At 40.4% G+C, this 22874-nt stretch overlaps 2 protein-coding genes across 8 annotated transcripts in view; one reads left to right on the top strand and one right to left on the bottom strand.

Moving 5' to 3' along the window:
* DNAI7 (dynein axonemal intermediate chain 7) overlaps positions 1-17298 on the top strand; it is a 35131-nt gene extending 17833 nt beyond the window's left edge. Inside the window, exons 7-15 of one of the 4 annotated variants that reach the window (XM_067559253.1) lie at positions 2498-2601; positions 4036-4312; positions 8495-8597; positions 10966-11132; positions 12284-12434; positions 13800-14014; positions 14830-14997; positions 15260-15373; positions 17023-17298. In XM_067559253.1, the coding sequence (XP_067415354.1) occupies positions 2498-2601; positions 4036-4312; positions 8495-8597; positions 10966-11132; positions 12284-12434; positions 13800-14014; positions 14830-14997; positions 15260-15373; positions 17023-17298 (1575 nt within the window). Of the gene's footprint in view, positions 1-2497; positions 2602-4035; positions 4313-8494; positions 8598-10965; positions 11133-12283; positions 12435-13799; positions 14015-14829; positions 14998-15259; positions 15374-17022 lie in introns of those variants that run through there. The other 3 variants (XM_067559254.1, XM_067559255.1, XM_067559256.1) reach the window with 3 other exon arrangements.
* The window catches only part of IRAG2 (inositol 1,4,5-triphosphate receptor associated 2), a 55514-nt gene continuing 49729 nt past the window's right edge, over positions 17090-22874 (bottom strand). For all 4 annotated transcript variants that reach the window (XM_067559251.1, XM_067559250.1, XM_067559249.1 and 1 more), the window contains 7 exons: positions 22064-22211; positions 20445-20488; positions 19701-19778; positions 19556-19620; positions 19022-19123; positions 18736-18843; positions 17090-18070 (listed from right to left, as the gene is read on the bottom strand). In XM_067559251.1, the coding sequence (XP_067415352.1) occupies positions 17827-18070; positions 18736-18843; positions 19022-19123; positions 19556-19620; positions 19701-19778; positions 20445-20488; positions 22064-22211 (789 nt within the window). In that variant the 3' untranslated portion in view covers positions 17090-17826. The remainder of the gene's footprint in view (positions 18071-18735; positions 18844-19021; positions 19124-19555; positions 19621-19700; positions 19779-20444; positions 20489-22063; positions 22212-22874) is intronic.

Here is a 22874-nt window from a genome sequence, read left to right as displayed (position 1 = left end):
TATATGGTAAATTAGATTCTGCGTTTATTACTTGCGATCAGATAGCAAGAAATCAAATGAGTAAATCGGTAATCCAGCACAGTATGTAAAATCCAGTCTAATACATTGCATTGGAGAAAATCAACCCGATTACATTTACTGAGGGCACCGTGCATTACATTCACAAAGTAATATTAATAAGTTAGCTGTGACTCTGTGATTGTGTGGCTTAACTATTCAAGTACTAAAGTAAACAGATTTAACTGGGTAAATAAAAGTATTCTTTTGAATAGGGAAAACACACAAATTAAAATTAGTTTTCATTAGAATGAGTGAATAATTCACAATGAACACTTTTATTTGACTAATTTCGCCTTTTTTATTTTTTTGTTATGTGAGTTGTCCACAAACATCATGAAAATCTCCTATTAATTATTCAATATTATTCATTATTTTAGTAAATAGTTCAAGGCCTGCAGATTGTTTGAGCGATGAGTACTAGAATCAAATATACAATGTGCACTATAAATAACATATCTAACAGACAGAGCAAATTTCTAATTATATGTTCAACTGTAATATTTGCAGTTCACAATAAATGGCGTTTTGGGCCCCAATGCCGAGCTAAGGTCCAAATGTGGACTCTTACATCTGTGCAGATACCATTGACTCCATTGTGATGCTATATAGTCACATGGGTCGTTTGTCAGAATTCTGTGGTGAAAGATGTAGATGATTTGTGTGTATACAGGGAGCTGTCAGCTCAGTTTGGCCCTCTGTCAGGGTCTGGTCTCTGGTGTCATCTGGGTCCAGTGGTATCAACAGGAATAATTGAACTTCCAAAACTGTCTGTATAATCCTCTCTAAATTCAGATACGGCTTTCTCTGACTCTGTAGATTATTTCTGCCTTGCATTGGACTGCTGAACTAGCAGTTTGCAGCCTTACATGAGTTGCTCTTATGAAAGAACTTCTCAGTTTCCCACCTTGATATCTGTCAAGTTACTCTCTCTCTCTCTACATGTTGCTCCTGTTGTATCTGAACACAGAATGACTAAAGACAGACCACTTCTTTGACAGTATAGTGGTCATTTTGAGATTACAGTTAGCTCTTCTTTTGATCTTCAATTACAAGCTTCTTGATGGCCAAAGCTCAGCTTTCACCTTATCCTTGTGCTCTGCCTACTCGTACCAAAATGTGCTGCTTCCTTCTATTTCTCGCTGATATTTTAATGTTAATGCCCTTTTTATATATTCTGTGATGAATTGTGTCTTTAGAAATTGTAGATTTTTATTGTGTGTTTGTTTCTATTGGAGACAGGATAAACAGTAGCTCTTTAACAAACAGCCTTGTCATCCTGTTACTGGTAGTAAGGGTGTAATAGAATTTTGTCTTGCTCTGAGATAACTTTATGAAAAGGGATTTTCAAAAAAAGTAGCTGCCTCTCACATTTCTGTTAGTACATCTACCTTATTCCCAGCTCTTGTCCTTGGTGGAGAAAGTTGATCTGTTAGCTAACACAGCTGAAGCCAAATTAAACTAGCTCCTACCAGTTTTTCCCAGTGTCCATGTACATTTTATAACTTTGATGTATCTTCAGTAAATATAAAATGCTAGCTCTAAGGTTAGTTTAATAGATTTGAAGGAGGGGAGGGGGAATCAGTACACGTAGGGTGTTTTATGCATAAACAGCAACGTAGAAAAAGGTGTGACAATATCTATGTGAGAAACTGCCAAAAGGAAGGACAAGTTGGCATCAAAATATATGCTCCCCAGTTTTGAGAAGTTGTTGCTGGTACTGATGTGAAGGGCAGCCAGACACCACAATACTGGGTGTCTTACAGATATTGGATTACTGGTATTTGCTTGTTGGGCACAAGACTTCATCACAGGTCAAGTGTGGCAGACAAAAAAAGAGAATCCCTGACTACCTGGAACTTACAGATCAAAGGCTTTGAGTGGCTCTAATACATTGCCATGCACCTGCACAAAGAATAACGTGTGGCCATTGTAGCTAGAGTGTATCACAGAAGAGGTGGGTTTTCTGGACCTTTTTAAAGAAGTACAGGAGTGCAATGACTGACCATAATAGTGGCAAGTCCCCACTTAGAGAGAACAAGGGGAAGACTCCATGGACCCTCCCTCTCCTTTATGCACATTGCAGTGGTCATCCACTATCTGGCCTTCTAGGGTCAGATAAGAAATATGTCATAAATGTGATCAGTTAATTCACGGAGTTAAATTATACAGTAATCAGTGACTATTTTAAACATTTTAGCTGGTGATCACACTGAAGAAAGTTTTGTAATTTTACATTTCCGATAGGCTATTTACACATTATCACATGTATATTTTTCTTAATTCAAATGATATCCTAAGAATTTATAATTTGCTCAACTTTTTAGTTGTTCCGAATGCAAAGAGAATAAATAGCAATTCTATCATCAGTTTCAAATACATCAACTCCATCCTAGTTTAATTTAGATGAGTGTGGTGGTTTTGTTTTTGTTTTTTGTAGAAGGCTAATACGTATGCAGATTCTGACAGTGGAAATATGGAGATGGTTATAAAAGATAAAAATGTCACATTCAGTATTTGGGCAAACCTCAAGAAGAATCCAAGGTACAGTACAAAAGTAACCTTATTTCAAATGAGCTCTGTCTTTGAACATCTCTATGGAATAAAGACTCAGGGCCAGTTTCTGACAATCCTTGTTCATGCTGAGTAGCACTTTCCTCCACAAGTGTCCCTTATCTGCCTTATAGATAATGCAGGGAACGGGGAGTGTGCCAAACAGTGGAACTGTGAAGACAGCTGTAAGGCTGCCTTCTGAGGACACCCTTGCAAGCCTTAGTGTAGGGGGTCTGCTGGGGGCAGGAGGGCAGCGTTGGGGCAGCACTGTGGAGGAGAGCACTGTGGAGAATTAGGGCAGTGCTGCAGCCTATAGGACAGCCTAGGAAGGCTTCTGTATCTTGTGCCCCCCTAGGCTGTTTAAATTATTCTGTGGGTGGCAAAGGAGTCTGGAATCAGGAGAGTGTAAAAGTGGCTTAATGTCACATTAGCATCCTTCCATTGGGCATAGAACGTGCTGCACCCGTTAGAAGCCAAGCACAGAATCTCTCCCAGTGTTCCTAAGCAAAACACTGTGGTTTAGGTGTGGAAGATTTTATAATTCTAGCCAATATCTTCTTGTAATAAAAATGGGCAGAAGGAGAGTTCTCATTTGAACATGTCTGTCTGCTTGGTCAGAAATGAGACCTCCGACCATACTATGGCACGCCAAAGATCCATGGGGAAAGAAGGTCCAAGTTGTTTGTGTACCTGATTTGACACACAACTGATCTCCTTCTGCATGCCTTCCAGCCCGTTGCCTACAGTGGCACAGAGGCAGGTAGATGTGTAGAACTGTTTGTTCTTCTGGCATTTCTCCCTTTACCTTAAGTGCCTCCTCAACTTGTATGTGGAAACTGTGGACAAGGACTTAATACAGAAAGCAGCTGCATTAGCCTTTGCAGAAATGTGCCTAATAAATTAGTCCAATTTACCTACAAGCATGCTGTATAGAACAGCTGACTTTTCCCCTTCTCTGCCTGGCCATGATCCTTAACTGCATGCAGAGCTTAATCCTTTTAATTCTGTTATAATTATCTTGGGGGGGGGGGGCAGCTCTCAGTGCTGGGTGAGCATGTGATGTGACCCTCTAATCCAGTGTTTCTTAACCTGGAGTTTTAGAGGGGTCGCAAGTGCAGAGCTGGTATTGGGGGTGGCAAGAAAGGTAATTGCCTGGAGCCACAGGGGCGCCATGAAACTAAGTTACATGCCTCAGCCCCGTGGGGGTGGGACTCAGGCTTCAGGGGTACAGTAGTTTGGAAAGGTTAAGAACCACTGCTCTAATCCATTTCTCCAGTTTTGTTCCCCGGACTGTGCCATATGGTAAAAGGCAACACAGGTACCTATATTACTGTGATAAATATACTGGAATATTGAAGTGTGATGTAAAAATAAATTATACTGACTTTACTAGAGAATTCTTTTATTTTAATTTTCTATATACAGGTTCAAAAATCATATGTTTTGTGATGCAGAAAATGGATTTGACCTTCCAAAGACAGTGGCCACAAGTGATGTTGCTGTCCGCATCTTGCACACTCATTATGATCATGTTTCCCCACTACGATGCATTCCCACACTTCATCTAAAGGTGGAAACCCCAGAAAGCAAACCAGAATTAACTGTGTTTTATGATATGAAAGAAGAAAAAGAAAAAGAAGGGGAACAAAAAAGTGGAGAGGACACGGACCTGGTAATTGACAAGGAATCTGATGGAAGAAAGGTAAGAAATATGTAGAAGGTACAACATGGACAATGCTGTCAGTTGATCCTCAGCTACATAGTATTAGCACCTTAAGACATCTTTACATGTCACCCTTGTGCCTAAGAAAACAAAAAAGTCCTTAAAACTTTTATTCTCCTTATAAAAGAATTCCTCTTTGGCGAAAGTCTTGCAGTTGAGTTCCTTATATCTAGTAATGGGCCTATCTCAAAAGTACTAGAGGTTCAGTAAGGATAAACACTGAAAAGATAAGGGAGCAAATCCTGAGATCTTAACTCAAATTTTATCCAGCTGAAGTTCTTCTTGAAGTCAATGGGAGTTTTCCTTGAGGAGGACAAAGTAAGAACTAAATATGTGAGCAGAAACAGTCAGCATGGATTCACCAAAGGAAAGTCATGCCTGACCAACCTGATTGCTTTCTATGAAGAGGTGACTGGCTCTGTGGATGAGAGGAAAGCGGTGGACGTGATATACCTTGACTTTAGCAAAGCTTTTGATACTGTCTCTCACAGTATTCTTATCAGCAAGTTAAAGAAATATGGGTTGCATGAATGGACTATAAAATGGATAGAGAGCCGGCTAGAGCATAGGGCTCAACGAGTAGTGATCAATGGCTCCATGTCTAGCTGGCAGCTGGTCACAAGCAGAGTGCCCCAGGGGTCGGTCCTGGGGCCGGTTTTGTTCAACATCTTCATTAATGATCGAGAGAATGGGGTAGATTGCACCCTCAGCAAGTTTGCAGATGACACTAAGCTAGGGGGAGTGGTAGGTACCCTGGAAGGTAGGGATAGGATACAGAAGGACCTAAACCAACTGGAAGATTGGGCCAAAAGAACTCTGGTGAGGTGCAACAAGGACAAGTGCAGAGTCCTGCACTTTGGACGGAAGTATCCCATGCACAGCTACAGACTGGGGACCGATGAGCTAGGCAGCAGTTCTGCAGAAAAGGACCTGGGGGTTACAGTGGATAAGAAGCTGGATATGAGTCAGCAGTGTGCCCTGGTTGTCAAGAAGGCTAATAGCATATTGGGCTGCATTAGTAGGAGCATTGCTAGCAGATCGCGGGAAGTGATTATTCCTCTCTATTCAGCATTGGTGAGGCCGCATTTGGAGTATTGTGTACAGTTTTGGGCCCCCTGCTACAAAAAGGATGTGGAGAAGTTGGAGAGAGTCCAGCGGAGGGCAACAAAAATGATTAGGGGGCTGGAGCACAAGACTGATGAGGAGAGGCTGAGGGAACTAGGCTTGTTCAGTCTGCAGAAGAGAAGAATGAAGGGAGATTTGATAGCAGCCTTTAACTACCTGAAAGGGGGCTCCAGGGAGGATGGAGCTAGGCTGTTCTCAGTGGTGGCAGAAGACAGAACAAGGAGCAACAGTCTCAAATTGCAGTGGGGGAGATCTAGGTTGGACATTAGGAAAAAGTTTTTCACTAGGAGGGTGGTGAAGCACTGGAATGGGTTACTAGAGAGGTGGTGGAATCTCCATCTTTAGAGGTTTTTAAGCTGTGGCTTGACAAAACCCTCGCTGGGATTATTTAGCTGAGGTTAGTCCTGCTTTGAGCAGGGGATTGGACTAGATGACCTCCTAAGGTCCCTTCCAATTCTATGATTTTATGTCAAGATTTGTCCTATCGTGAATTTTTAAAGCACTTTTAAACTGTAGTATCTAAGCGCTGACATAGCAAAACTAAAATCAAATAGAGCCACGTTTGTTGTCATTTGCACCATATAGGATTTAGCTTTATAGGTGACAAAGATATTCATAAGCACTGCTGTCACCATCAACTAAACAAAACACAAGATCAAATTAAATCAGCTACATGCTACATCACATAAAAAGTACATTATACCCTGAAGGTCACCAAATCCAAGCTCAGGCAGGCCACCGAGACTAGAACATGCCAAAGCCAGTGGTTCTCAACTGGAGAAGGCTCTGCAGCCAGTCCTGCAGAATTCAAATCAAGGATTTGACAGCAAGAGCATGCCAGTCAATCTTAAATGCTGTGGGCAGGATATAATGTGAGATGCCAAAACACTCAACCTTTTGAGCCAATTCAACGAAGACTTTTGTGTAACCAGTCTTCTTCTGCCCACTCCAGTAGGCCTTGGCTTGTTCCTTGTAACTACCCAAAGTATCCTAAGCCTCCTCTCTTCTGTGCTGTCACACCTCCCCTTTAGTCCCTCTCACCTCTGGTTATCTCCTCAACCACCTAGCTTTTGAGATCTGTTCGGTTTACCAAGACTGACAAGTTCTGAAGCTGCACAATGTGTGAGGTGAACAAATTGCAGTCTTACAAATTTTGGGGCTATCTAGCTGCACCATCCATTGTAGACCACAAGTGAGGGAAAGTCCAAATTCTTAGAAATTTGAAGTGTGACCATCCTCAGCTTAGGGCACAGCATAGCATACAAGTTGCCACACGTGCTGAACCCCCATGGATCTTCAGAGATGGGGAAGGAGAAAAGAAAGAACAGTGGTAGGAAGTAGAAAGGACTATTTTGGTGGAAGGTTGTAGTAGGTATGAAAAATGGTGACTGGTATGGATGGGAGTAGGTTCAGGGCATGGATAATACCAGATACAATTGTAAGACACTATAGTAAGAGGATCATTAAAAATGTTAATGAGTATGTTAGAGTGAACTGATTATGTTTACAGAAAGTTAGTGTCCCACAAACCGCGCCGCAGGAGTCTAACACTGTCAGGATAGTCCGAAGGAGTGCAAAATAGGGTTTAGAATGGAATGAGTTTTTACTCCGGTGTTATATGGTTGTTTAGTCCCTGTATATTGATGGTTTTGCTACTAGAGGGCTGGCAAAATACCATCTCTGTCAATCTGAATCTCTTACAAATGATATCCCAAAGGAGTGCATTGACATTTTGACTCTTAGTAGCTTCTGTGGCCTGTAGGCTAACAGACAATTCTAAATTACTCTGAGTCTGCTGCCAAATCTTCTGGGTAAATAACTGTAAACTATCATTTTTACATCTGATGATTAACATATATTTACAGCAATGGTTCCTGGCCTTATTATTTTGCCCTTCACCACACTTGCTGCAGAGCAGTTCCTGAGGCTCCCTGCTTCCTTTATACCATGACACATCTCACCTTCTTATTGCCTTTCTCCTGTATTTTTCTGGCTTTTGCTTTTCATTCCTGCTTAAGCTCTTTATCTTGTTCTTTCTCTCATTCTTCTTCTCTCTCTTCCAGGTCTTGTTCCCTCTCTACCAATCCTCACTTTCTTTTCCTGTTTCCACCTCAATGGTCTGCTTCTCTCAACCCGGGTGCTTACCAGGAATATCGCTTCTAGTTCTGTTTGCCCTTAGTTTTTTCCCTTCCCCCCTTTTTTCTCTCTCGTTCTGTCCCTCTTTCTGCTGCTGCATGGTTCTCTCTGCAGGTGTTCCACACAATTCCATCACAAAGTATGTAGGAAGCAGCACTCTAGCTCCACGTAGGGAGGGGGAACAAACATGCAATGAGTGTCCAGCTACTTTCCCCCATTGCTATGCCTTCCAGAAGTCTGGCACAACTGGTGAGGGCACATCTAGGCTGGAAATCCAAAACTTACAGTAATTCTGTGAAAAGGGAAAACAATGAAAGTAATGGGAAAGTCTCAGAGCGTAGGTGCAAGCTAAAGAGTCAGGAGATCTGAGTTCTATGTCTGTTTCTGTAACAGTTCCTAATGTGACTTTGGGCTTATCCTCGATCTGCATTAGCTTTCTTGTCAGAAGAATGAGGCTAGTAATACTTATTTTTCTACTTCAGATGGTGCTGTGAGGCTGAATTAATTAAATTTGAAAAGTGCTTTGGGGGTTTTGAGGGAAGCTGCTATAGAAATGCAATTAATTATTACACATGTTCTCTCTATTTCTGTATTAACTTGTAAAGCTGATTACCTGACTTTGACAAAATCTGAGACAATGTTTTTAAGAATTTCTAACACAAAAAATGGCACCAAAACCAGGTTTTATCAGTTAGCAGAAAAAAAAAAAATAGTGCATCCTGGTGCATTCTGGATATTCCTACACTGAGGTCCCATTCCCGCAGTGAGCTTCATATACATCTCATTGCCTGATGATGACCTTACTCATTCTCCTGAGGTCTCATTTTCACAGAGGAGCTACACTATTTTGAATTGCCTATCTCACTGTAATCTGAAAACACGATATTTTGTTTTTTAAAGAGTGCCATCTCATTCAAAGACAACATTAAAAGCGATATTGATGAAAATGAGAAGCTAGAAGAGGAATCTGATAAGAAATCAGAAAATTTTACCATTTCACAAGGTACTCAGATTTTACATGCAGTATTGCATAATTATATACATGTTAAACTTGTAATTTTACTTGGCAAACATTGGAGCATACAAAGCTAGTGTATATAATGTAGCACCAACACCTACATAGACTGAACAAAGATTATGTAGATATTGCTCTCATTTTTATTTATATATAAGATATAATACAGGTGTCTTGAAATTCTATCTAGGTATCTGTCTTGGGAGAATATGTTTCTTCCCTGGTTTTTGAGCTAGGCGGAGATTGTTAGTTATTGAAGCTTATGCATAACTGTGAGGCTATGCTTAAGTAAGGTATGTGCTTAAGTGCTTAGCTGAATCAAGGCCATAATCCGAGGAAAGAGACTAGTTCTGGTTATAGTCTTTTTCTCATATAAAGTTTCTCCAACACAACATGGCTGCTCCCAGTCGCACACCTGGGAGTCACTCCCGTCTGTGTTGTTAAAGTTCTATTCCTTACTCATTCAATAGTTTTTATTCTTTAATGAACCCTCAAGATCATTACAGCTTCTAGCTCTTTGATTTACTCATTGATTTACTTCTAACACTTTCTTCTAAAACAAGGCAACTGTATATTGTGCAGCCTGGATTATCTGAGCTATACAGCCTGCCTGTTTAAAAGAACTTTCCTGTGGGTGCTGCTCCAGCAACCAAACTTTCAGGTTCACATCAAGAGACCACCCAGTTAGGTATTTACCCAGAGCTTTTCCAAGGAGTGGATTTTGGGCATTTAATTTTCTTAAGCGCCTTTAGGAATCCCAACCTTAATATTAACTAAGACCTTGCCCAAAAATGGCATAATTATGTGTGTGTGTGTTTAAGGTCTTCTTTCTTCATTGTTTTAGCATGAAAATGTATGTAAAGTGCAAAGTGCCTTCTCTAACTTGAATATATATTTTATAAGTGTTAAAAAAGATTTAAATGGTTTAGCTTGGGAAAACAAGTACTTAGCTTAGTTTATAAGAAGTTTACTTTTTTTTTTTTTTTTTTTAAAGGAAAGCCAAAGTGGTAGTAAACAGTACAGTGGATTTTAGTTAACATAGATTAGTATATTATACTAGAAATAAGTATAGAGAAAGCTTAAATTGTAGTATGTGCACAGTATACTACAAAAGCTATATATAATATGTGAGCATATATAGTATTCATATAAAATGAGCAACCCTTTCCCATCCCACTCTAAAAAAGACCTGGAAATATCTTGCACTGGATATTTTTAATTTATTGAGCTTACTTCACTTTTAAAAAATATAGTCTTTTATTTAGTAAGATTTATAGTACAGTTACTTTATCTTGTGCTATTGAACAGCGTTTAAGCGCATCCTCATAATTAATGGTCTTCCTTATATTATGATGTCTGATAACATATTTTTCATGCATTTTTGAACATTCCTAGTGACCATCCAGCCACCTAAATATGTAGGATTTCACCCTCTCATAATAATAATAAATAATAATTAATGATTTTCTTTAAGTGCTTAGAACTTTTAAAAACATTCACCATTGGAAAGTCTCTTAAGAATTTTGGTAAGGAATTTCCTCTAATTCATCATTGCTGTTTCTCTAAGGAATTTTGTCCCACAGATTGATCACCCTCTATCCACTACTGTGTTAAGCATCTTCCTTTGCTCAACTTCAGTTTGTGGCCCCATGTTTGCCTTACAAGAAGTTCTATAGCATGCCCTTTCCATATCCCCATTAGGATTTTATATAACATGGGGCCAAGTTCTCCCTGTTAGTTATAATCAGTGCAACCTCACTGACTCCACACCAGATTCTACTGTCATTTACAGTTGTGTAACTCCATTGCGTTTAGTGAGGTTGCATAGATTATAACTAAGACCCTGATTCTTTAGGTGACTCTGCTTGAGCAGACCCCTAAGGTCACTTACAGAATCAAGGCCTAGTAGGAGAAATGCACCCTTCTCTTTAAAATTGAAGTACTAAAAACATGAGACGATAGTGCAGTCACTAGGTACGGATTAGTAAATCCAGTGGTGATCAGACGGCTATGTGGCCACAGAGCATCTTGGTTACAAAGGAACTCCAAGTGCCCTTAGCTAGCACACTAGCCACTTGCCTAATTATCACTGAGGACCCTACAGTTCTTAATTTAAGGTCCCACAAAACCTAGGTCCAGCCCTGAATAAGCCTTATATTCATTTTTGTTGTCTCTCTGGCTTTCTCCATGCCAGTAAATCCTTTAAAAAATCAGTAGACCACCAGAAGAGAGATTACAGAGTAGAAAGCCATTTAAGTACATATTTAGACACTGTGTGCAAAAAACATTTGGAATTTGAAATCTTAGTATTTTATTCAGACACTGAATTAATACATGATATTTGGTTGTTATTTAGTTCATGTTGCACCACTGCAGGCAGCCACTGATGAAAAAGAAGAGGAGATATTTGATGAAAATGTAGTTGATTTGCACCAGTTCACACCAGTGGGTGGAGTGTACCATATTGATGCACTGAAGCTCCCACCTCAGGCCAAACAGATCAAAGGCTGGATCATGGTGGAAGTAGGTCAAGATCTGAAGCAAAATTGTACCCAGTGAATCTCCTTCAGTACTGAGCTTCCCAGAAAGAGTTGCAGCAGATCCAGAGATTTGTCAATATAGTGAACACACAGTATAAACAAATAGTTCTAACCTTTCCGTTTCTGTGCACTGAGATTAAAGGCCAAGATTTCAAATCATGTTCCTCAGTTGCAGCTGCAAAACTTTCCTTATATATCTGTGGCATCCTGGTAATGGGTAAATGTGCATTCAGACAGGTATTCACAGAGTCAGTTCTGTTACGTGGAGGTAGCACAGATGCCTAAAATGACTGTGTGTGAAAATGCTCCTAAAGATGTTGGTTAAAGTGAAGGGAAAAGGAAGGCCTTGCTTCATTTTGTAAACAGAAGGATGGGTTAAAGCCTATGACTGTGATAAAGGAGCTTTGAACATAACTCCAGGCTTGCCACAGACTTTATGGTCCTTAGGCAGTATGCTTCAATTTCCCCAACTGTAAAATTTGAGATAACATTTACCTGCATCACAGGATTTTTGTAATGCTGAACTCATTAATAGGCATAAACTGCATAAGGCTTGAGTAAATAGGTTCATTGGGGGACTGAAAGGCATAACGCCCCATCCTTAACCCAGCACCTTCATGCGGAGCTGCAACACAGTCCACCCAATGCAGCCTGGATTTGACTATCATCACAAATATGGGCTGGAGTAACAGCTGCAGCCCTCTCTGTGGCTATGCAGTGTCTGTGCGGCCACTGGATCTATGTAAAACTTTGCTATCTACTCCATGCCGAGACACTGCGTGCTATGAAATATATAGAGAGTTCCATGGGTGGTTGCCCTTCTGTGGCAGGAAGCTCCAATACAGGCCTTATGTGCTCCAGAAGGCTTTGCTCTGGTTTCCACACCAGGGCAAGTTTCACCCTAATGTTTGTAAAAAAGCCCTTTGAGATCATCAGATGGAAGATGCAGTAGAAGCAAAGTGTTGTTTGCTAAGTTTCACAGATGTGTGAAGTTATCAAATGATATATAAAGTTTTTAGTTCATTAAATTGTATTTTAGTGTACTCTACTGAGGACCAACGTGGATTACAAAATTTAGTAAAGACTATTGCTGATTCTCATGACATTTTCTCTTTTCTTCACTCCTCATCAAAGTTACTTGATGTAGGATTGGAGACATATCCATATCCCCCAGAAACAGAAGAAACTGAAGATGCCTCGTATCCCTGTATAGGGGTCACTCTTAGACTTCTTGACAGTGTGATATTTTTTGAGGAACCTGTTGTTGCCAGATGGGATTCTGCAGGTACAGTAAGTCTTCAGCCAGCAGTTATACACAAATGCTAAATCCAAAAATCTTTCTTAAATTCCAGTCCCAGAATTCAGATCTGGATTTTAATTTTTCCAAAGTTCAGGGAGTATTTGGAACTCGAATTTTGGTGAGTCCCATTATTGAGGTGAGCTGCAGTTCAGATCCAGTTTGGGCCCTTTGCTATTCATTATCCTTGATTTATTGAAAGCTTGTTTAGCATTCAGTAGGTGCATGATTTGTAATAGAGTCAAGACTTTTGGTGCTCCCTGATTCAAACAGTGTCTTACTCTGTAACTTATTTAGGAGCGTGTTGTATAGTATTTCAGTCTTTATTCAAGTGAGATCTCCATTTAAAAAAAATATTTCTAAAACTGGGATAGGCTATTATCTGTTTTACTGTTTGGGTTAACGTGTTTTAGCTTTCATTTTAATGTAAATATTAGAGCAAGGCAGAGAAAGGTATTTCATTTTGTGAAAGATTTCAGTATTTTCAGTATTGAATTTTATTGATTAGTAACAAATCCCCAAAATTTCAAAATTCTTTGTGAAGGGGGATGGAATCCTAGCTCTGAGGCAGTCTGCCTTGAAGACTGTCCTGGAGCTGCAGATCCTGGCGTCTCTGGGTGCCAGACATCAGAAGTCCTGGTTTCAGAATTTGCCTAGTTTCTGGAGAAACGTATTCAAAATTGAATTGTGCTTGCAGAATGTTTTGATTTCACTAAATTGGTAAATTCCCATGGAAAAATGTTTTGACCAAATTATTCCAGTCAGTTTTAGTAAACATGTGCTTAGTATACAAACAACCAAATTATAATAGCCTGCTTTAATAGAACTAATTTGCCATCAGTAGAGCTGCAGTTCTTCTGCACTAGTTTTTTTAGTATCAACATTTCAACAGTACACCATTCCTGGTTATGACAAAAATTAGCTAGAAAATTTAAATTACAGTATATAAAGCTAGCTTGAGCCAAATTTTGCTTTCATATCTTATATATTTAAAAGGTAAAATACTGTTCTCACACCAAACTAACTCCCCTGGACTTCGTCTGATTTACACTAATGTAATAAAGTGGAATTTGACTCACATGTTAAGGTTTGGGAGTAGTATTTATTATAAGTCAGCTCCCAGACTGTTAGTTGCACCATCATCCATGTTTTCATTTTAAGTTGATATCATTTTAGGCTATGGAGAAATTTTGATACCAATTGTATGATTTTCTTTCTCTCTTAAAATCAGCTGTCTGTATTATACGCCTAATATTCTCCAGAGCTCGGCATACTACTTAATCCAAGTTCAGTGGGCTGTAACACCAAATGCGGCAGCTCTAACAATTTTTTCCTCTTTTATTATATATATAGGCAAACAATGGAGAACTGATGGCATCAGTGACATAAAGTACAGAATGAAAGACAAACAAATCTCTTTTGAGATGGATGCTTTTTATACAATCACACTGGTTCAGGATGCTCATCTCAACATGCCATACCAGTCATGGGAACTGAGACCCAATGGCACAGATGAATTACTTTTCACTGTTGTTACAGCCTTTGCAGAAGTTCAAATGCAAGTTAAGGTACAGTAAATGTCTTGATACATGCAACTCAAATACAGATCCTTAAGGTTATTTATGTCATTATTAGAGCTCATTTTAGAATTCAGGCTGCCCTAGTAAGGATGAAAGAGTAAGGATATTTGTACGTTCACGCTGTCATAGAGTTGGAAAGGAGCAGGCTAGGGAATAGATGGGTTGATTTAGCCTCGGTTTTTGCCCAGAATGAGCCAGCAGGCAGCATACTGAAATTTGCTAACAGAACTCTACTTAATGCATTTTGAAATCTGCAGCTCTAGGCTGTCTTAGAAAGCAGAACTCTCCCTCACTTACCCTGAGTGTATTTTATGGGTCTTAAAAGGCAGCTCTAAAAATAATCTGATATTTTAATGCTAGTTGTGGTGTAAAATCTCCTCCTCTGACTTATATGTACAAATCCACCTTCTAGTTACTCTCAAAATCTGACAGGTAACTGCCAGCTGAATTAAGATCTAGTATGGTGGCAGTGTGCTGCCACGCTTATTATCCTAAACTCTATAGGCTGGGTCCATTCTCAAGGCAGGGGTGAACTGATCAGATTATGAGCTAGGCCATAGGAGACATGACTCCTTTCCAGTGCAGGCAGACACCCACTAGAAGTGTTGGTGCTGGCTGTTGTTGGTTGGTAGTGCAACCCATAGAGGGAGTGGGGTGCAAGTGAGTGTGTATAGATCATAGGTATTTATAAAGTAGTCACTGGGGGACCTAGGATCCTGAGAGAAAAAAGTAAATATTTTAAAAGACCTGAATGAAGAATACTTTTAATCAGCAATCAACTTTTGTATTGCTTTGTGCAATAGGGTAATCAGTGTATGTTGTCCTCAGTAATTGTGGAAGGGAGCGAGCAGCTTTCCCATTTGACTGGAAAATGGACATCTCCAGTTGGCCTGACCATTGCTTTGAAAAAGGCTGGAGTGAACATTTTCCCATCAGATTACTCTCACAAGTACGTCAGTGTGAACAAGAAGGTGAGACATTATGAACTACTTTTTAAAAAAAAAAAAATCCAGTTTTCTACATGTAGGCAACATTCTCTGCCAATAAGGTGGCTCTATGCCATCCAAAAGCCCTCAGGTACCTGAGTAAGACAGCTTGCAGTGCCACACAAAGGCACAGGAACCAGAATCTGGCCACTGTCGTTTGACCAGAACATGCCTCTCCCTGTGATAGTCCAGCATCGAGGGGTGTAATTTTTTGGATATGTGGTTTGATTTGTACTCTTTGTTACAGACTCCACTGGCAGAAGTCACAACTTATCAACAGATGGCACTGGTTGCATCAGGTTTTGCTTTCAGTTGGAGCAAGTGGAATCTGGCAGCTGGTCAAGATCAAGTGGTTTTTAAGGTTGCTCTTTTAGATTTAATGTCAATCCAAAGGACCAACCCCAAATAAGCGTAGATAAGCCAAGTTGAACTACTGCTACCTCTTCAGTTCAGAAACAGGCTTATTAAGATGTTTTTTCTCAGAGCAGGGCTCTGTCTTTGCAGTTTTCATAGCTTTAGCATTTAGGCTTAGCTGCTTTTTGAAGTTTTACAAAACTTGGTGTATTACAATCAGATTCTCTGATGTCTGGCCCCTGATGAACTCACCCATACCTTTGCTAAGTAACAGTCCTTTGCCTCTTGAGATTGCATCTTTAGAGGTCTTTAACTACTGTGCTTTACAGATCACCTGGGACATAGCTTGGTTATGAGACTTTAGCACAGTCCTGGGCTGCATGGTCTCTCCAGCTCCATAGTTGGATACAAAAAGGATTTGTAGTCTGAATCAGGATCCTCTAGTACCAATTAGATAGGTGGCCAGCTGTAACCTGAGCTTTCCTTGTCCATCGAGATCCTCTCTTGCAGGCAGCTCTTAATTGTCAGATCTTTAATATTCACTTCTTTGTGTAGAGAAGGGCGATCCTTCCTTGTTTTTCTGTTCCTTGCTACCAGAGAAAGGGGCTCTGTTGGCAGGTAGATCCAGGTGTAGCCTCTCCCCTCCCATACACAATAGAAAAGTAGCAATCACTCTCAAATATTTCTACAGGCTAATATACACAATATCCTTTTGTCAAGGTTGAGTAATTCTGTTCTGCAAATGAATGGCAGTGCAAAACAAACAGCTGTTAACTCCCCCTTGCTAGATACTATTAGTAAATATGGCACTCTAAAGCAAAACAATTTTAACAGTATTACAGATTAAGCTAGTCTGTTCAATATTACCACTGTTTCCTTGCATTTGATGCATGGAGAGGCTGGGCACCTAAGAACAGGACCTACAAGCTGAGGGGGGGGAGCCACCTAAATTTAGCCAATACAAAATGCTGAAGACAGGGGCTATGTGCCTTTGGCAGGGTGGAAGGGACATGCCAGTCTCTACTTAGAATTTACAGCCTCTCCTTTGGAATTAGGTGCCTACAGCTGTTTAGCCCTCTCACAAAGAATTATAGGGGTCTCTGCCATCCAAAACCCCAGGATGCAGAAGACAGGTTCACATGCCCCTCCTGGGAGAGGGATTTTCATCCATCTTTCCCTGCTCTTGCTGGAAGTGCTCTAGCCACTGGGGCGTTGGATAGAAGAGGGATACTACCACTACCTTCTGCTGTTTTATGCAGGGCCTGAGCTCGTAGACATTGTGTAAACAGGCATCTGTGCACATCTACCCTACTAAGCCCAGCAGACAGACAGGTGGTAGCTCAGAATAGACATTCCCCTAGTCTGAGCAACCACTTAGCTCAGGTGGGATCCTAGGTGCTAAGCAGCAGGACTTAAGTGGTAGGGCAGATGCCCATGGGCATATTTTTAAGCACAAGGGTGTTTGGACTCCAGCACTTCTCCTTTGGTCAAGAAACCTAGGGCTAAAGGCAAAGTTATACAAGAAGTTTGTTGGAACAGGGAATTGAACCTGGGTCTTAGCATCCCATGATATTGCCCTGCCTTCCTACATTAAGCTCCCTGTAGATTGAAAGTATCATAGTACGTTACAGCATTTATTCTTCTATTCTGCTGCAGGTGAGTGAACACCTTAAAACAGAAGCTGTTAAAGATGAAGATTGGTCCCTTTATATGTTTAATGGTCAGCGAGCCCAAAGGCTCAAAATCAGTGAAACTAGTGAAGCCTTTTCCGAAGATCTAGCAGAAAATACTGAATTTCATTCTACTCTCTTCCATATGATCAAAGATTTTGCCACTGAAGAAGCAATTGACAAAGTAAAGGAAGCTAGTTGCCTATTTATCGATGCTGTATACCAACTGCTCATTGCCACTAGAGTGTTAACATACTCTTAAGACCCTATTTTAAATTAACTTTATTGAGTATCAAGAACTTGGTTAATAAAACTACATTTGAGGTGTGTCATTTCACTTTCAGATCAAAACAGCTATTTAAATGCTTAATGCATAAAAGTTCTATTTTTGTAAATAAAATTTTTTTCCTTCCTAGTAACTACAGCATTTAGATCCATTTATTACAAGCTTCAAAGGAGAGAGAGCTATTTTTTAAGTCATTCTGATTTTGAACAGGATTTAGACATGTTGGAAGTTTTTACCCCTTTGCCAGTGGAAGGCTAAGTTACATTTCTAGTTCCAAGTTGTGCTTCAAAATGTTTTACCATTAAAGTTAACTTCATAAGTATAATCTAAAAAACTTCCAAATAAATGGTTTTAAATACAATACCTCTCACATCATATTAGGAAGTTAAAGTAATTCTAGGTTTGACGAGCTATGTTTCCACTAGTTCATTTAACACAAATTGAGTCAAACAGGAAGTCCAGAGGAAAAAACAAATTCTTATGAACTAAAATACAAAGCACGTGCTATACTGGTGGTGGTCCATTGTGTTGAAGTTTAGTATATGGCCACAGCAGTTGTTGTAGTGATTTCCAAGAATCCCCAGTTCCCACAGGTGCAGCATCTGCCGGTCGTTGGAGAGACAGGCCTGTGAGGAAACTTGTGAGTGCAGCAAGTAGTACAATGATAGTGAGAGAAATCCAGAGAGTCTTGTTAGCCTTGGAGAAGGAAGTCTTGAGATGAGATGCCCACGATGACATTATGGTGCAGCTGTGGAGAAGCCATAAACATAAAAGACAGACATGCTTTTCCTCATGCTTTAAATATCAGAGATTGTCTGACTACTAATCTAGATCATAAATTGTATGTAATTGCCACTGTAAATAGCTAGCTATGGTGGCATAGTATAGTCTAGGTTTCAAATGCTGGCTTTGGTCAGCACTGGATGCTAAAAACTCTGAAGTGGTACAAAAAATAAAGTTGGTTTTCAAAGCCAAATAAGGGATTTCTTCTTATGTTCCATTAATGGGAATTGTGGGGTTAAGTCTCCTATTAGGCATCGCAAATATCAGCCATTTTTTCTACAACAAGAGGGTTTAACATATAGTACAATAGCTTCCTCTGTAAATTTAGAATTACAGGGCTATCTGAACTAGTAAAGTACCCAGGCTTTGATCTCCAAGGGGCAGTATTGAGGCAGAATGCCACACTGTAAGGGTCACATCTCAAGAGCAGAAGTTCTTGGCTAATACCAAATTAGAGCTTTAAAAACCTGCTAATTAGATTACTTAATGCTGCCTACTTAGACTGACATCACCAACAAAAAAAAAAAACCCCCCCCCCCCAAGATTACCCCCCTGCTTCCTCTGCCCATGTCTTCCACCTGACCCCTACTTCCCCTTGTAGCAATTCGTGTTTGCAACTGAGAAACTTACACTGATCCTAGACTCCATTTTGATGGATTTTTCCCCCGTTCAGAAAGACTTATCTTCCTTGCTTTGTCTTCTCGTATTTCTTCAACTGGTGGTTCTGACTGTTTGGTCCTGCAAGTAAGTGTTAGAACTTAACTTTCCTGGTAAGCACTCATCAGTACACGTAATAGGGACATTTTTACAAATGACTATGCATGCCACTTTATAACAGCTTCTTGCCCTTGACACCATGTTACATGTAAAAGCTATCTCCAAGACTTTAAGGTGGGCTTAAGTAATCAAAACCTACTTTGTTGCAGACTGTTCTTCCTCAGACTCTGTCCAGGAATATGTGCTAATGAATCTTTGCAGTGAAGGACGCGTCTCATTTTGTTTTGATCCCAGTCGGCCCCTGCCACATACATATTTTCAAATAAGTACTTCAGCTAACGTGCTCAGATTACAGTAAAAATAATTTCAGTGGTATGATGGAAATAAGTGTTAGAGTAAGCCATGAAGATTTTGGCCACTATTTTTCATGTTTTACTCCCAGTTTCATATTTAAAAGCACAACTATAAAGTGCCTGACTTTCAACTTCAAGGATGTGAAAAAAATCTGAAGTCCGTGGGAGCGCTGAACCTCTTAAGTTTGAAGGTCAGGCCACTTCTATGTAGACACTGTGTGGCTGTAAAAGCTGAACTGTGAGGTCTACCTAACATAGGCATTTATAGCATTACTTCCAAAAGATGCTCAGGAAACTACTCCAGTGGAATTGTTTACTACAGCCATAGTTCAGTTGAAAAAAGTAAGGCCAATTTAAAAATAAAACTCAAGTAGCCTTACCAGCTCCTTGATCTTCTATGGAATTTGTCACTTCTTTCATTTCCATCCGTTTCATGTAATTGGACCTGTATAGGAAGGTAAAATGCAAATGCAGTAGACCTAACTAGTTTGAGAGTGAAAACAATATCTGACAACCCCTACTTACCAGTGGCAAACCAATGCCGGCATTTCCAATATTCCTGGGCAATGTGGCAATACTGACTCTTCGTAGGGATGATGATGGCTACACAAACAAAAACTATTATGAACTACTATGCAGTGGTTAGATTACTCACTAGTCGTAGGCATGATAATGGATGAGTAGAGTTACAAAAAAGTTGATGTTTAGTATAAACCTTAAAGAGATATCCAGAGATATATAGAGATATACACACACACTTTAAAAAAAAAAAAAAAAAAAAAAGGATACTTACACATCACTATACAGGTTATTTTCCAGATTAGAAACAACATGCATGTATGACTGCTACAGCAAATTCCGAAATTTAAAGAGGTCTTAAGTTATCTACTGGAGCACAAACTAGGGATCCTATTATCTCCAAAAGCAGTGTGGCAAGTTGGTCTTTTGGCTCAGTATGTTAAAGACGTTGGTTTTGAAGCCTTCATTATAGGAGACTCCATGAAAGCAATAGTTCTCGAACAAGAGTGGCCCCAAAACCATGGGAGATTATGCTGCTGTAAATCGGACTATATTGAAATAAGTTTTTTCATTGAAACATTGGTGCGTCTGATCAAGTTAGCTTGCTTTTGTGGGCTTAGGGAGTTATGGAGAACCCAGTAGATACCGATTTAATGCTCATGTCATGCACCAGTAGAGTACGTGTACAGGAGAGCTATGAAGAGCACACAGCATTCCATTTATTTTTATAAATTGAAGTAGTACTGGTACCTTGAAGTTGAGAGAACTTGAAAGCTTTTTATTTGTAGATTCATCTGTAAAGAGGAAACAGTATTGTAAGCAGATTTTTAAAGATTGCCAGTGCAGAACAGAGCCAGATGGTCTGACCACCTGCAGCTCCTATTTAAGTTAATAGCAACTAAGCACCTCTGGAGGGAAAAATACCAAGTGTCAAAAAAGAAATCAGTGGTGTTATAGCCATGTTGGTCCCGAAATATTAGAGCAGGGATCCCCAAACTTTTAACTGCCAGGGCCACACCACTCAGTCTCGCTCTTACAGTGGGCTGGAGAAGCTCCTCCTGGTCAGGGCGCTGGACCATCATCATGTGGGAGAGGGGCAGGAGGAAGGAGCGGGGCCAGGAAAGGGGAGCGGCCACCGGAGGGTGCTGCTTGGGGTCTGGGGCAGCTCCTCCTGGCCAGGGCACTGGGCCCACATCACATGGGAGGGGAGAGGGGCGGGGCCAGGGAAGGGGTGGTGCCAGGATGGGGGCGTAGCCACCACAGTGCTGCTTGGGACCAGGAGAGACTCCTGGCCAGGGTGCTGCACTCATGTCACATGGGAGAGGGGCAGGGCCAGAAGGGGGGAAAATGAAGACTTGGCACACCACTTGCGAAAGGTTGCCGACCCTGCATTATGTGATGAAGGGCTTCATGTAATTGTAATGCCAGTGGACTCAGCAGGCCAGTCAAAATGTGTCAGTGGCCTGGATGCAGCCCGCAGGCTGTAGTTTGTGGACCCCTATATTAGAGAGAGACATGGTGAGTGAAATATTCCTTCACTCACCTGGTGTCTCTCTAAAAAGAAAACAATTGCCAAAAATAATAAAATAAATACCGGAAACATCTAGACTTTTAACCATTAACTCAAGCTAGCTCAAGTAGTTAACACCTCACATTACTGCATAGGGTATGCAGGAAGGGTCACTTCTGCTGGTCTCATTAACAATGTCTGGTTAAGATCTATTTTACCCTTATCAAGTTAAAGCTGTTTTTACAGGATGGAGTATTCCTCTGTGACAACTTCTACTCCTCCTTTCTTGGCTAAAGAGTTTCTGCAAAGATTTCCGTGTTGCGCCTGTAGGACTAGGATCTTTTAAATGTAAAGAAAAGTGCACCAATTTTCAAGTGTGCTGAACATCTCCAACTCCCACAGGAGTGTCAAATGCTTGGTACCTCTGAACTCAGGCCACTTCAGATTGACCCTATGTACATTAAAATGAGCATCCAATTTGTAATTTACTGCATAGAAGATTAGAGTTCACCATCCTGTGTTGCGCCTACAAAAGAGGCCTACTACTGCATATGTGACATGGTAGAGGTTTTCAGAGATTCAGGAGGTCTGCCTACAAGTCTGACGTTATAGGTGCCTGTAATGTTTCCAATAATCATGCAAGTGAAGACAATGCATAGCAGCAGAATTGACTAGCATAGCAATGCATAGCAGCAAAACTGACTAACAATTTAGTATATACCATACAGGAGATCGAGCATTTATATAACATTTCCCATCCAAGGAGATCAAGAAGCTTTATAAAATACTAGCTAAAGGCTCAACAGACAACAGTTGTTTAGATAAGAGAAATGAAAATATGCTTAGGTTTAACAATTACCTTGATCCCCAAGACAGCTAAAGGATCTTTCATTTTGGAGCAGGACCTGTTTCAACTCTTCAAGTTCTGCATGTTCTTTTGTATACATGCGTTTCAAGTTTTCCACATGTTGAATCATCACTTCTACTGCCTTACTGACACGGCTCTCCTAACAAAATATATGCATCACTGGATGAAAGAAGTTGGCTTTTTGGGACATTGACTTATGCTTGGACTAAAACCACCCACATAAATCATTCTAATTTACAACCTTTTGTATCCATCCACACAGCAAACATTCTTGTTCAAGGTCTCACCTCATGTCTTGATCATAGCAGCTGCCTTTGCAAATGCAATCTTACCCCACTCATTCATTCAGAACATTGCTGCAAAGATTATTTTCCTAACCCATTGCTTTGACCATGTCACCCCTCTGAATCCCTCCACTGGATCCCCCTTCTCCATCAAACAAGCTGCTGGTCTTCATTTTCATGGCCTTTAGTGAATGAGAGATGATCAGTCACGATCGAGGCATTGACTTCTGTCTTGGATTGGCCCATGATGCCAATCTCATGTAGGCCAAGGCATAAGTAACTTGACATAGCAGTAACAGTTTAGACAGACACCTGTCAGGGATGGTTTAAATAATACTTAGTCCTGCCTCAGTTCAGGGGACTGGACTAGATGACCTCTCAAGGTCCCTTCCAGTCCTATGTTTCTATAATAAGTAACTTACCTCATTTCTTAGTGGGTATGATTGGGAAGGTAAATGGATCAGTAGGCTAGAGACAGGCTGTCTGTACAAGCTGAGATAAGGGGGAACACCCTGGTA

This window comes from Emydura macquarii, unplaced genomic scaffold, assembly GCF_026122565.2.
Source record: "Emydura macquarii macquarii isolate MOO-44397 ecotype Brisbane River unplaced genomic scaffold, CSIRO-AGI_Emac_v2 contig_2205, whole genome shotgun sequence".
Classification (NCBI taxonomy): domain Eukaryota; kingdom Metazoa; phylum Chordata; order Testudines; family Chelidae; genus Emydura; species Emydura macquarii.
The sequence above is the reverse complement of the archived record's forward strand: the minus strand, read 5'-3'. Positions and strand labels throughout refer to the sequence as shown.